General features: G+C 42.9%; 1 protein-coding gene across 1 annotated transcript in view; it reads left to right on the top strand.

The window, feature by feature from the left end:
- LOC144799577 (hydroperoxide isomerase ALOXE3-like) overlaps positions 1–7254 on the top strand; it is a 167661-nt gene extending 160407 nt beyond the window's left edge. Inside the window, exons 13-14 of the mRNA XM_078670949.1 lie at positions 305–475; positions 6577–7254. Coding sequence (XP_078527075.1) covers positions 305–475; positions 6577–6756 — 351 coding nt within the window. The 3' untranslated portion in view covers positions 6757–7254. The remainder of the gene's footprint in view (positions 1–304; positions 476–6576) is intronic.
- The last annotated feature ends 6726 nt before the right edge of the window (positions 7255–13980 follow it).

The raw sequence follows: 13980 nt of genomic DNA, 5'->3' as shown, positions 1-13980 counted from the left end.
TTGTCATATTTTATTGTATATCAGCTTCATCTGATATTCTGACTCCTGACTTAAACACACACTGTTCCAACCTTCTCCCCAATGGTGATTTAATACCTAACAAACAAGGTTTTCTTGCCTAATTATTCTTTCTGTGTAACAATGACATTTTGTGATGTAGCATATCTTGGCTTTTCAAGTTTTTTTTTCTATAAAGCACTCTGACAACCTTGGAACTTTCAGCTCGAAACAAGACTGCTTAATAAAAGATGATTCCAACTTTCAGCTGTTGCTTTTTCTTCCATTTGGTCTTTGGCCACTATAGTTTGATTTCCTCGCCTGGATGCCAAACAGTCCCAACACAATGCGCCAACCTCCACCCAAAACCAAAGGCACAGCAACACTGGAAAGTGTCCTGGATGTCCTACCGGATGTGGGCACTACCGCCACTACAATGGTAATTGTAAAGCTCCTGAGTAACGAGCCTGGGGACACGGTAAGCATACTATTATCTCATTATATAGAAGAGTGCCATGTTGTGGCTAAACAGCACCTCCATGTGACTTCTCTACTTGAGAAAAAGTGGCATGGCATTCTGTCCAGACTTTCTTACATAAGGTGACGTGTGGTACATAGATAATTTGGTATGATAGAATGAATGTGGCAGGGAGGTGATTGAAGTTTTGATCAAGAAGCTGTTTTTGTGAAACAACAATTCCATTATATCCAGGGGTGTAACTTTGTGAGATTCAGTGGGTGGAAATGTCAAATTTGCCATTGAAAATTATGGGTGGTTGGGGTGAAATGACCATGATTCAGGGTAGACTGTTTCCACTAGGAACAGGGTGGTCTCTGTTTACAGAGAATGAGTGGGCAAAGCCGATAGGTTGGAATGCTACCCTGAGTGTTTGCCACTGGCTAGACTATTTGCAAGCATTCATACCATCACATGTTTTGTGTTTGATTGCCAGGAGTATGTCTGGAAATCCAAGACTAGCACGGGCTCCCAAGTCTACCTTGCCAATGTTTAGGAATTCCCAAAAATGGTACATTTGTATAATTTCAAGGAGTACGTCTATGAGTTCACGTTTTTCGTAAACCAGCCACTATATATTTAAGTTTCCGCTTAAAAAAATTAACAATTTAAACGTTTTGTGGCAAAGCAGACCTGACTCAATACCCCCAGTCCCAGCTAGAAAGGGAAGAATGCTTTTGGGGGGTTCCACACCCAAATCTCTTCCCCCTGAACCTCACAACCAAACACCACCCTAACCCATGAAGTGTCTCCCCTGCCTGTCCCATCTGGGCCTGTTAGTTCTCCCTGGGAACTAATGAATATGGTAATGTAAAACACGACAGCCCGGAGTTACTGCTGTGTTATCAATTATTTTAAATATATTTTAACTGCACACACTTTTCTTTGTCTCTGCTACGAGAAGCCTTGATCGTAGAATTGCCAAATTTGTGCATGTAGATAGGCCTCCATGTTTCCAGTCCTCACCTTTTACAAATGTTGACCTCATATACTAAACCTGAGTGGCAGATAGAGTTGGGAGTACTGGCAAATTATTGCACCTAGCAGGTATCTGGCTTGGCTCTAAGAGTCCATGCATGAGCCAAAACATGAAAATGTTTGCCATGTATTGTGCATCAAACATAATGTAAAAATATCATAGTCTCTCCAAAATAAAAAAGAACAGATCTTTACAATGCAGAAGCGTTTCACCTTAGTACCTCAGATTATATCTCTACATAGACAGACATTTTTCAAAAGTAATAGTTTTTAAACATGAACTAAAAAATAATTATGCCCTCCAATCCCCCCAAAGACAATGTCATCAGTGGAATAAGAGGCAAGTCAGTAATCATGTAAACTTTAAACTTGGCCTTGACATCTAATTATTGATGGTGACAACAATGTGGATACGCAGGGAGGCTGGTGATGAATCCAGGTTATCTAGTTTCACATTTTGAAATTCAGCCACCAGATGTGTATCTTTGCCTCTCACTCTTTCTGCTGTTTTACATCAAAGGTCACCCTTTTTGTCTTTTATTCTTGGCACACAATGAAAAAAATGACACAGACATAGCAGATCTGCCTCAAGGCTTCCAGATGCAACTACCAAGTCAAGAATATGTTTAGTTTTGGGGTGTTACGCACCAAACAACACCCAGAAGCTATGCCTCTGATTATATCTAGTTTAGTAACTAGGTGGACCCATTTACACTTTTGGCTCAGTGTTCTTCATTAATTGTTCTTTTTTAACAGACTTCTGAGGTATCCTTCCAGAAATCATGAATGTGGGGCACTCTATGGGAGCAGTGAGCTCCAGTGATGGGGGCTAGAAGGGAACAATCAGAAACTAGATGCTGTACACTGTGTGTTGGGGGTAAACCAGTAGTGCAATGTAAAGTAATGTGCCCCCACCGTTAAGAATGTGTTGAGAGGCCCCTGAGTGTCCCATATCTCACAGTTATTCATTGGTCTTGGGCTGAATGGGGCACCCTGTGGACCTGGGGACCTCCTGAATGGTTGAGGCGCTCCTGCACAGCAGGGGCCTCAGAGGCCTATGTTACACGCCTGGCGTAACCAACAAGCTCTGATGGCAAATTCCTGGAAGGAGCGCAGCCGGGCAATATAATAGAAAGGCAGCCTGTAGAGGTACTGTGGCTGTTTATATATGATTGTCAATGATTCACAGAGGGCCTTATTTTCAGCATGGAGCCATCCAGCTTTGTGCAGAAGAGAGTGGCAGGTGTGTGCCCTGGCAGGGTAAAGTTTTGAAGGCAAACTTCAAAATCTTGTGTAGTCAGAGGAAGGATTTTTTAGATTAAACTTTTAACACACTATTGTGATAATCTAATTTACTAACTAACTACTAGTAAAAAACTACTGTCTAGGTGGTATGCAACAGGAGACATGGTTGTATTTTTCTTATATTTAATAGGTAGTCACATGCTGCGATGTCGGTAATAACGGAACGGTTAGAGTGAACCCCAAGGGTTCTAGATAAAGAGGAGAAAGTCAAGGAACCCCGCTATGATGGCAGGTGGACTTTGTCCACCCGCCCCCGTGATGGAAAACGGGACCGACCCCCAGAAGTGCTGCGGTCCCGTGGGGCCAATTAGGGTGCAACCGCCACCCTGGCCATCGCATCCCGCATCTTTCACATTGCGGTTGGCGATGCTGTAAGCAGCACCCGCCGCAATGTAAAAGATGCATGTTGTGCATTGCCATGCACAATGTGACAGGCACCACACGGTGCCTGCCACCTTGTGCGTGGCAATGAAGGGGGTTACCATAGATACCCCCCAAGTGCAGCCACCCATCACCCGGGGGCCTGCAACAGGCCCCAAAGTCAAATACCATATGCCTTTTCTGCCTGGCCAGCAATCCGACTGGCGGAAAGGCAGCAGATGGATTTTCCATCTGCCGCGGTACCCACTGCCATAGTAATTTGGCGGGGGTAAATTGTTGTGTGTGGATCGCCACTTTCCACCACCGCTCGCCGGGCAGTGGCGATCCACATGACATCCTTATGACTCTAAAAATGTCTGAAGGAAAGTGGAGAGAACTAGACAGAGGTGTTGATCCAGATGAAGAGGGAAAGTAAAGAACCTCAGTTTTGGAGGAGTTAAACATGACATATGAGTGTCACCCAGCACCTGGTCATAGAGAATCAAACCGAGATGCATGGATAGAGGGTGTAAAAGGATAAGATTTGTGTAATCAGTGGGAAGGGGATATTAGATGCTAAAGGAGATGTCGCTGAGAGAGTGTATAGGGAGAATAGCAGTGGGCCTAGGAGTGACCTGTGAAAGACCCTGAGTTGTAGAGGGATCAGCTGTGATCTCTTGTAGTCCATGTCACTGAGGAGGAGTTATCGAATAGATAGAAAAGGCCAACATCAGGGCAGAAAAAGGTGAGGAATGAGAATAAAGCTGGGTGATATATAGTGCCAAATGTCACTGACAAATCAAGAAGAATGATGATATACAATAGGTGATTGTGGTGAGCAAAGGAAAAGAAGTTGTTGGCAATGGGAGAGAGGGCAGTATGAGTTGAGGGTAGTACCTGAAAGTCTGAATGAACCAAGACCAGTGCATTAGCAGCTTAGAAGGATGAAGCGTTCACTGTACTATTAAGGTCTTTAGGCCAGATTCACAAATATATGTTCACAACTAAGTTTCATTTAGTTGCGCAAATATTAAGAGTTTGAAATCCCAATACTGATTTTCAGAATCAGGAATATGTGAAATCTGCATTGGTAAAGAAACAAATGTCTACCAGTAGTGCAAAATGTCCACATGGGTCGCTATACATTCGGTTTATCTGCAAACTTTGGCAGATGCACACAACTCAGCTCACAAGTTTGAGAGTTTTCATCAAACCTGTGCGGCCAGATTCTGCTTTTGAAAAAGGCAAGGTTTTAAGTCAGATGTAGTATGGCCTGATAGTACTTTGTAATCTCTTCAAATATTGCCTTGATAATCTTACCTTCCTGCACAAGCGCATGCTTCCACTTCCCAAGCCAATCCTGGCTCTGCTCTCATGCTGCTAACCAACATGAGAGAAAAGTCAGGATTGAAGGGAAGGGTCTCTCTCAGTGCTCTTAAGAGCACTGGAAGCCTGTGCTTTCTCTAACCCAGCTGTGTTCAACGGGATACAATCTTTACAATGCAGTCATTACATTGCACTACCTTTACAACGCAGTCTTTACCACGCAACATCCTTTACATCGCATGCCATTACAAAGCAGGTATTACATCCCATGTCACTACAACACAGAACATTACAACGCATACCATTACAACGCATCGTTTTTACTCTTACACTATTCAACACTTACCCTACTGTTGCACTCACTGGAGTGGGAATAGTAATTTTTACCCCTACACTACCCAACACTTACCCTTCTGTTGCACTCACTGGAGCAATGTAATGGTATGCATTGTAATGGATGTTGCGATGTAAAAAATGTGTTGTAAAGGCATGCATTGTAAATGTTTGCATTGTAACGTAATACGTTCATGTTAGACACCTGGGTTAGAGAGGTTTAAAATGCGCATGTCTGGCTGGCCGTCACAAGATGGCTGGTCAAAGAGACATGCGCATTTTAAACATAAGCGCACAGATCCCTGGTGCCACTCAGCAGCAATGGCCCCACTCCACCCTCGCTCTCGGGTCGGGACAGATTGGTTGCTGAATTTTTTTTTTTTATATTACAATTTATTTTCAGCTCTGGCTGGAGCTTTTCATTGTGAGGTGACGCTCCTCCGCTCAAACAGAGTAGCCACCCCTGCATCCTCTACTTAGTCAAAGCCTTCTATGGCTTATCCAGCTTGCTTTCCATATTCAGTGCTCTGGGATGAGGTCTGCAGGAGATATAAAGTATGTGGTCAAAGATAAACTGGGAGAATGCAGATTGTCCTATCCCGAAGCCCCTTCCTTGTCTCAATTTATAAAACTTCAATGGCTTAATGGAGAAAGACATTTAAACAATTTGCATCAATCTGTGAGCAAAAAGTACAGACGATACTGTAAGCAAACATGTCATTTTCGTTGTTGCAATCAATCCTCTGGTTATGAGGAGGGTTTATCTCCCTGAGCAAGTGAGGCTGTGGGAGAGTTCAGGTTCTATCTATGCCTGGGCGGTGAACTCATTCCGCTCGCATGAGTTTGTAGAGTTTTGCCCACTCCATGCTCCGCGGTGCATGTGGAGTACCGAAAAACTCAGCTCTACTTTTTCTGTGCTCACGCTCGGTAACATCAAGTTTGCGAGCGTGAGTGAGGAAAATCCTCCTCCCGATGAGATTTGTCAACATGGGCGGTCAGAGTTCTCAGTGAGGGCTGTCGCCAATGGTCAAGAGGCACGAGAAGAAGCAGCACCCTCTTGTACTGTGCATGGTGCAGTTCATGCAGGATTTAAAGTGCGGGACAAACAGCAGGCACTGAAAATCAACATGAAAAGCATGACCAAATGCACACTGCTGCTTGTGGAACTCCCCGTAGCATGGCAGAGTTTTTGGGTCACTTCACTGAGTTTCGCATAGCTGGACCCGACAATTTGTCCTTCACGTTGTGCATTCAGGAACGTCACCATGGTGTAATGGTGTAATGGTAGGGTTATGGACCCTTAACTAAGGTTGTTGCCCTCCTCTATTTCGCGATGTTGCCACTTTGGAGAAGTGGGGTAGGGGGAGCCTGGATAATGTTTTGTTAATAATTCCTTGCTATGCACTGACACTTTTGAAACAAATGTATTTCATTGCATTGCTTTTATTATTGATCTTTACTTTTTTAGCTCAAATAAAATGATGATGATGATGATGATGATGATGATGATAGGGTTATGCCCTCCATAGCCAATCTGGTCTTCATAACAAGAACAGTAGCGTGGACTTTTATTGTGAAAAACAAATTCTCTGTAAGTTACGTTCTGGGGCAGTAGTACCAATTCCACATTTAGGCCACTCCAAACAACTGCAAAACAGAAACCATTCACCAGCATTCCTTACTTTTGTTTGTTGCCACCCTGATCTATTGTCTGGATTTCTGAGGCATTAACCTTTTTATTTATTTATGTTTCTTTAAAGAGGCCTTTAGGCACATATCCTGATGAGCATTTTACAGAGGAGGAGCCCAAACAGTGCATCAAGGCCTTCCAGGAACGTCTATCTCAGATATCAGCCGATATTGAAAGCAGAAACAAATTCCTGCCTATCAAGTACAACTACCTGAACCCCAAAGTGATTGAGAACAGTTTGTCCATATAACTAACTAAACAACCAACAAGAACCTCCTGCGCTTCCATCCAAAGCCAAATAACTATTCAGAAAATTGCATCTTTCTTGGCCGACATCCCACACTGTTCCAGAATCTGGCCAGTCAAGTTCAAGCATCACAGGACCTTGTCCAGGGTCACTTCAATAGACATTACAGGTGCTAAAAATGGAAAACCAATCGTTTCTATACTAGGAAAGGAAAGAAAGAAACACTTTATTTACAAACTATATCTAATTGACATCTGGGATCATCCAAACATCTGTCTTCCAATAACCTAAGAAATGAAGAAACCAGAGATGTCCCTGTTGTCTCTCAATAGGTTTTAGACAATACCGATTTGGTGAGCGAAAGTGTTGTATGTACTTAATGCAAACAACCATTGCAACAATTAACCAAGCAAACAATAGTGTATATTCAAAGGTATGGACACTGATGTCCATCTCATTTTATTAATAAGAGTCTTTAATAAACAAGCTTTGCAAATTAGAGATATTTTCATAAATGTGCCTTTTTTTCTTAGAACTATGTAAAAATGTGTACTTGTATAATCTTGGCTCTACTGGTGTAGAACACTGATGGAGTTACTGGTGTAGAACACTGAGGGAGTAAATGTTATTGGGGCCTGTAACAAGTAAGGACGTGCGCAGTTATGAGTTGCCGCTGCTGCTGAAATCACCGTGCTTGACTAATACGCTCAAAAAACAGATTTTAGCACTTTGTTTTATAACTAACTTGAATTTTTAAAAGTGAAATTAACTTTACTGTTTTTCTCTGCACTTTGCACTTTTGTCCTGTTGCTGGCTCTGATGCCTGCATCCCGGTCCACCACAGGGTTGCCCGCTTGTTGTGGAGGGTGCTGGCATCGTAGCTTCCCGGTTTCAGGCTGCTGGGGCTGCTAGGGCCGAGCGGAACGGTTAGCACTCTAGCCTACTTAATTGGCATGCCGCCCTCGTCACGCAGCGGACGCGTGCAGTTATGAGTTGCCGCTGCTGCTGAAATCACAGCGCTTGTCTACTAAGCTCAAAACACTGATTTTAGCACTTTGTTTTATAACTAACTTGAATCTTTAAAAATGAAATTTACTTTACTGTTTTTCTGTGCACTTTTCACTTTGTCTTGCTGCTGTGTGCGATGCCTGAATCCCGGTCCACCGGGGGTTACCCTGCTTGTTTTGGAGGGTGCCGGCATTGTACCATCCCTGTTTCCGGCTGCTGGGGCTGCTAGGGGCGCAGCGCAACGGGAAACATCCTTTACAATGAAACTTTTACTACGCAGTACCTTTACAACGCAGGTATTACAACGCAAGTCGTTACAACGACTTGCGCTGGAGGGCGCTGTAGGATAGGGAATAGTTTGATTTACTATCCAAAACTTCCCTACTATCCACGGGGACTGGAGTTGGGATAGTAAATTAAACTATTCACTATCCAGCGCCCCCAAACGCAAGTCGTTGTAACGACTTGCGTTGTAATACCTGCGTTGTAAAGGCATGCATGGAAAAAGCATGCGTTGTAACGACATACATCCCAGTGGAACGGTTAGCCCACTAGCCTGTTTAATTGGCATGCCACTCTCATCGCGCAGCGCACCCGCACCAAAGGCAAGCCCGTCTGCCCACGTCTGTGCCCAGAAGGGGCCAGGGGCCATTACTGCTGCCTCATTTTTGAGGGACAAGAGAAGCTATTCACAAAAACTGCTACACGAGCTCCAGCCTAACCCACAACATGAGTGTAATTCTTTAAGCTGGAAACCCCTGTTTCCACCTGCTCCTGCTGTGACTTTACCGTTACTACTCAGCCCAGCAGGGAACATACTTCAAATACCATTGATTCCATATAATACACAAAAGCCCTTCCCTGGGACCACTGCCTGCCCTTAAAAAATGATACTGAAAGGTTTTATTTTGATTTTCAAAATGCATCCTATTTTCCTTTAAGGAAAACGGACTGCAATTAAAGAAAAGACTGCTTTATTTAAAAGCAGTCCCAGACATGGAAGTCTGCTGACCCCAGCAGGCCACAATCCCTGGGAGTATCGGCCATTCCCAATGGGGTAGCAAATTGCAACAGCCTCATTAATATGCATAAGGCAAGCAAATTGCAACCCCATTGGGAATCATAAACAGTGTCTCAGACACTATTGTGCATCCCAATTAGCGAGTCATAAATTGTAATTCGCAAATGCGACGCAATTTGCGACTCGCTAATTGGCGGGTCATACTGTCATGTATTCCTATCGGTTCTGAATCGATCCCCCTATTCCTGACCCTATTCTAGTTAAACAAACCAACAAGTTAACTAGCAGTCAGCCCATGAGGCAGAAATTCCCCATGATGCAGATACCGTTATCTGACGCAGTCACACTACGGCACAGGAACGTGTTATCTGATTAGGTCATAACGCTTGCGATCTAATTAGACAAGCGATATTCCTCCAGCCCCTGATAAGGCATACGGAGTTCTCATAACAAATCAAACCTATGACAACCTGGGCAAAACCCTGCGGCCATTGTTTTGATTTCACCGAGAACTTTAGTAAAAGAATGTGCTAACGAGCAAATCGTATGACATCTTTATTGACGTATCTATGTCCATCCTTACGTCAATCTCGGCACCTTAAAGGTATAAATATTACCGATCTTGCCCTATGCAAACACACGCGTGGTGACGAGACGGAGCAGCCATACTTGCCGAAGCCGAGAGCAGAGCAGACCCCGCTGGCAGCAGCCCCGCCTTCCTGACGCGCTGAGAGAAGCTGCTTTCTCCTGCCGAGAATCCAGCACCGGCGTTTCCGGGTAGCCCTCGCAGGCAGCCTGGAATATCGAGACCAGAGAGAGAGATACCATTCCTCATTCATCCTAACTTCCAGGTACAGAACTGAATAACCCCTCACAGAGAATTCTTTAGTTATTCACTTGGCAAAAACAATCTTAACTTAAACTGTAACTTTCTATTCCCGCCCACGTATTAGGCTTAGGTCAGGTACACGGGGTAGGCGTATTTAGAAACACCAGTTGAGTACGTTTAGTCAAATGTATATGTGTATGTAAATATATTTTATTCATTTTAAACATCATATGGCTTAGAAACCATATCAATGTTTTTACAGTATTATTTTATACTATTGCTTTTAATGTATGCACTTTACTTAACTATAAGTATTGCAATAATATCGATCCATTTCTCTTGTATGAGAAAAGAGACTGATCAATAAATAACACCTTTTTATTGAACACGCCCGTCTCTTCCTTTTCTCTACATTCTGATGAGACTAAGAAATGCACGTACTGACTGAGTAAAATAATTTGCTTTTTGTTCACACGACTCTCGAGATTGACTCTTGATTAGGGGAGAGCAAAGTTGTCATGTTCTATGGTTGTCAGAAACTAAATCCCTTCTTGTCTAATCAGGGAAGTTAATTCCTCCTTGAACATTCGAGAAAGTTTCTAGCGAACTCTGAGCTACGCTGGCAAACCCAAAACTTAAGTCTAGTATCGACAGTAGTAGACCTAGTTAACGTCTGGCCTAGGCCTTTACTGCTGTAGGTATTATTCCAATGCGCAGAGCCTATTGGGAAGATAGGAACTACACTACATGGCGCCCAACGCGTTTGGAAAGGGCGATAAAACTAACGTAAGACATTTAGAGTAACTCAGTCGTGCTTTCTCACTCAGACCCCTTTTCCCATAATACTCCAAAGACGTCTGGAGTGGGTGAAAGGTAATATCCTCCAAAACCTCGCAGGAGGGAACTCCTATGTATGGTTCTTGGTATAGTCAACGTTGAAGGATAAACAGTTCCAAAATATTGTGCATCTAATCTCTGTTTCCATAAGAAACCTGATCTGCAAACAAACAAAATAACCTTCAGGACAGTAAAATGTCAGAAAATGAAGAAGAAAGAGAGGCAGTTAGATTAGCAACTGAACTCGCAGATGCTGATGCTACCATGCAAGCAGCAGACGCGGATATAATACTCATTCCGGTCATCAAAAGGAGATCTATAACTCTAAAACTTATAGAAAATGGACTGACACCTAGAGGTGGCACAGTCATATTCGTAATTGAGGCACACGAATATCGGCAGACAGAGGTATATTATTCATGGATACATTTTCCAGCAGCTAATGCTGTAACAAAGTACTTCCACTATTACAAAATAGAGGAACCTCCTAATGAGTACACTCCTTTTGAGGAGGTGGAAGTACCACTCAAATTCCAAGAGCATTTGCTCTTATTTGATGGCACCCTAAAACATAATAATCACATCACCAGGCTCGGTCCTTTAGGTAGACCAGGAGCAACGTGGCCGGTCCTAGCCGGATACACACCACATCCAGACTTCGAAAGAATGCCTGCAGCAGATCTTTTAGTACAACTAAAACAATTAATAAAAATTCATAGACAATTAGTTCAGTATGTGATGCGGACTTCAACAATTCAGCCAGCGATTAAACTTCCACAGCTGACCCCTCACCAGGGGAACACAAATAAAATTACACCACAGAACATCCAGCCTTGCCTAGGTAAAGTACCGGCTAAACGGGAACAAATACCATTCTGGTTGGCACAGAAAATTACCCAAATAGAGGCGGTGTTTCCTGACACCACCCCATTAGAAAAACACAGGATTCTGACTATCTGTCTCCCAATGGGAATCGCACCACACATTGAGGACTGTGACACTTGGGGTACAGTCTTTGCTTCCATCTACACAAAAACGCACGGTGTTCCATCCATTTCGGTAATACCAGATGTGCTAAAACAAATTCAAGACGAATATGGTCCAGAACCTGCTTTAACTCTTGGTATGAAATTACTAAAAGACTTCAAGCAGGTCTCGGCTATACTATTAGCCAACATAAAAGGTGAAGCAGCGAACGTGGCGATCCGCCAGAGGTTAAAAGAGACAGATATAGCAGACCAACCAGCTGAAATTGCCAGAATCATAGAAAAATCCTATGAGGAACTAGGTAGAGATAGTTTAGGTGGAATACCAGTAAAACCACAACTGACTGAAAGTCCAGAAAAAATATTTTTTAATAATAATTCACCAAAAAAGAACTGGGATGGAAACAAACAATCCAATCCAAAAGAAAAGAAATTCCAGTCCCGAGGAAGGTCTCCTAGGCGAAGAGAAAAATCTCCGAACCAAAGACACAGGTCACCCCAGAGGGACCCCTCTGGGAAAAGATATAACCTTAGAAATAGGGATAATATAAAAAAGCCTGATAGATATCAAGACATTGATACACGTCCCTCTCAATCTTTTCAGAATTCCTCCCAGAAATCGGAAAGAAGAGGACGATCAGAACAAAGAGAAGAGCACACCAAGTCCAAAGACAAGGAACCTGCTCAGCTAAAAAAGAAATTACAATTTCCAAAAAAGAAGGTAGCCAGTATCAAGGTAGTTAACAATGCCGAGAATACTGAGGACACAACTGAAAAACGGAGAATGGGCTCAGACAATGCTAGACAGCGCAGCAGAAGTGAGCATAGCTCGCAAAGTCCTTATGAATCATCTGGAGACAGTGGACACGAATGAATATCTTCAAGTGGAAACTGCAGACACCAGGGTTAGCAAACCTCACAAGATATACGAGATAACATTACGTATAGAGGGAGATAAGACTAGGAAAATAAGGGGACTATTTTGGGATAACCTCTCCAAGGGTTATGACATCCTTCTAGCTGAAAAAGACTGGCCACCAGAGTTTGTCAGGGAGTGCCCTCATGGCGAAGAAGTAATTATGCCGGCCTTCTCGAATCATATCCCAATTCATAAAAAATACACACTTGCTAGAAAGTGGGCAGTGGCTCTAGCACCTGCTTTATATAAAAATCATGTAGGATGGGATGAGGATTCTCCTCCTCACAAAATCCAGTTAAAATCACAACCTACTGCACAAAGGCAGTACCCAATTAAGCAAGAAGCTAAAAAACAGGTAAATGAAATACTAGATCAGCTAGAATACCAGGGGGTGATTGAAACTTGCACCTCACAAATGAACAACCCTTTGTTTCCGGTCTCCAAACCAGACAATTCATATCGTCTAGTTTTGGATTACCGACACCTTAACACATGTTGCAAAACTTTTGCAGTGCAAAACTCACACAGTGCTGCACTAATGAATAACATAGTGCGCAAAAAATACAAAACAACCTTGGACATCTCCAATGGATTCTTTTGTCAAAACATAGCACCAGATAGCAGATATTTAACTGCATTCTCAGTAAATGGCACTCAAAAACAATTCTGTCGGTTAGCCCAGGGGTACAAGAACAGCCCGGGGGTATTCTCAGCGAGAGTAACAGAATTACTACAACTATATGATGATGAAGCATTATCTTATGTCGATGACATTTACTTAACAGATGATGACTTGGAGACTCACTTGAAAAGAGTGAACACCATAATACTTGGGTTCGCAGCAGAGGGTTACAAATTCAACTTTAAAAAGTCCAGAATTGCCCATCTGACAGTCCTGTTCTTAGGATATGAGTTATCAAGTGAAGGCAAAAGCCTGGCTGACAATTTCCTAGAGAAATGTGGCGTACTCCAAGCACCTAGAACACTAAAAAACTTACAGTCGATTCTAGGCTTCCTAAATTTCGGAAGAACATACGTTGCAAATTACGCAGAAAGGGTCAAACCCCTGTATGATCTAATTAAACCAGATTTTAAAAAATCCAATTGGACTCAAATACACACAGAAATTCTGAGATCCTTACAAACAGACATGCTAATTAAAACAAAATTAGAAACACGTGATAACACACGCAATCTTGTGATTCGAGTCATCCCAGGGAGATGCGGATTCACATACCTAACCTCTAATGAGGGGGAAAAGGTACCAATTGCATTCAAATCACACTTGTACACTAAGGCTGAAATGAAATTTAGCCCAACGGAAAAAATTCTTACAGCAACACAGACAGCTATAGCAAAAGAACGAGCCCTGGCACAAGGTAAACGAATAATAATCGTGACACCAATACCAGCCCTAGAGGCGGTAACAAAGGCAAGCATTCCAAATGCTAAAGCACTCCATCCGAGATGGATACAATGGGCTAATTCTCTTGCTGCAACAGACGTGGTGTACGAATTTGATCCTTACTTAAAAACACAAGAATTTCTCCAATATGAATTTGAATGTCCTCCGCCAACCGAAATTCTGCCTCTAGACCACTACGGCTGTATAATATATACAGACGGA

This window comes from Lissotriton helveticus, chromosome 12 (genome assembly GCF_964261635.1).
Source record: "Lissotriton helveticus chromosome 12, aLisHel1.1, whole genome shotgun sequence".
NCBI lineage: Eukaryota > Metazoa > Chordata > Amphibia > Caudata > Salamandridae > Lissotriton > Lissotriton helveticus.
Note: the sequence above shows the minus strand (reverse complement) of the source record. Positions and strands in the feature narration are given on the sequence as shown.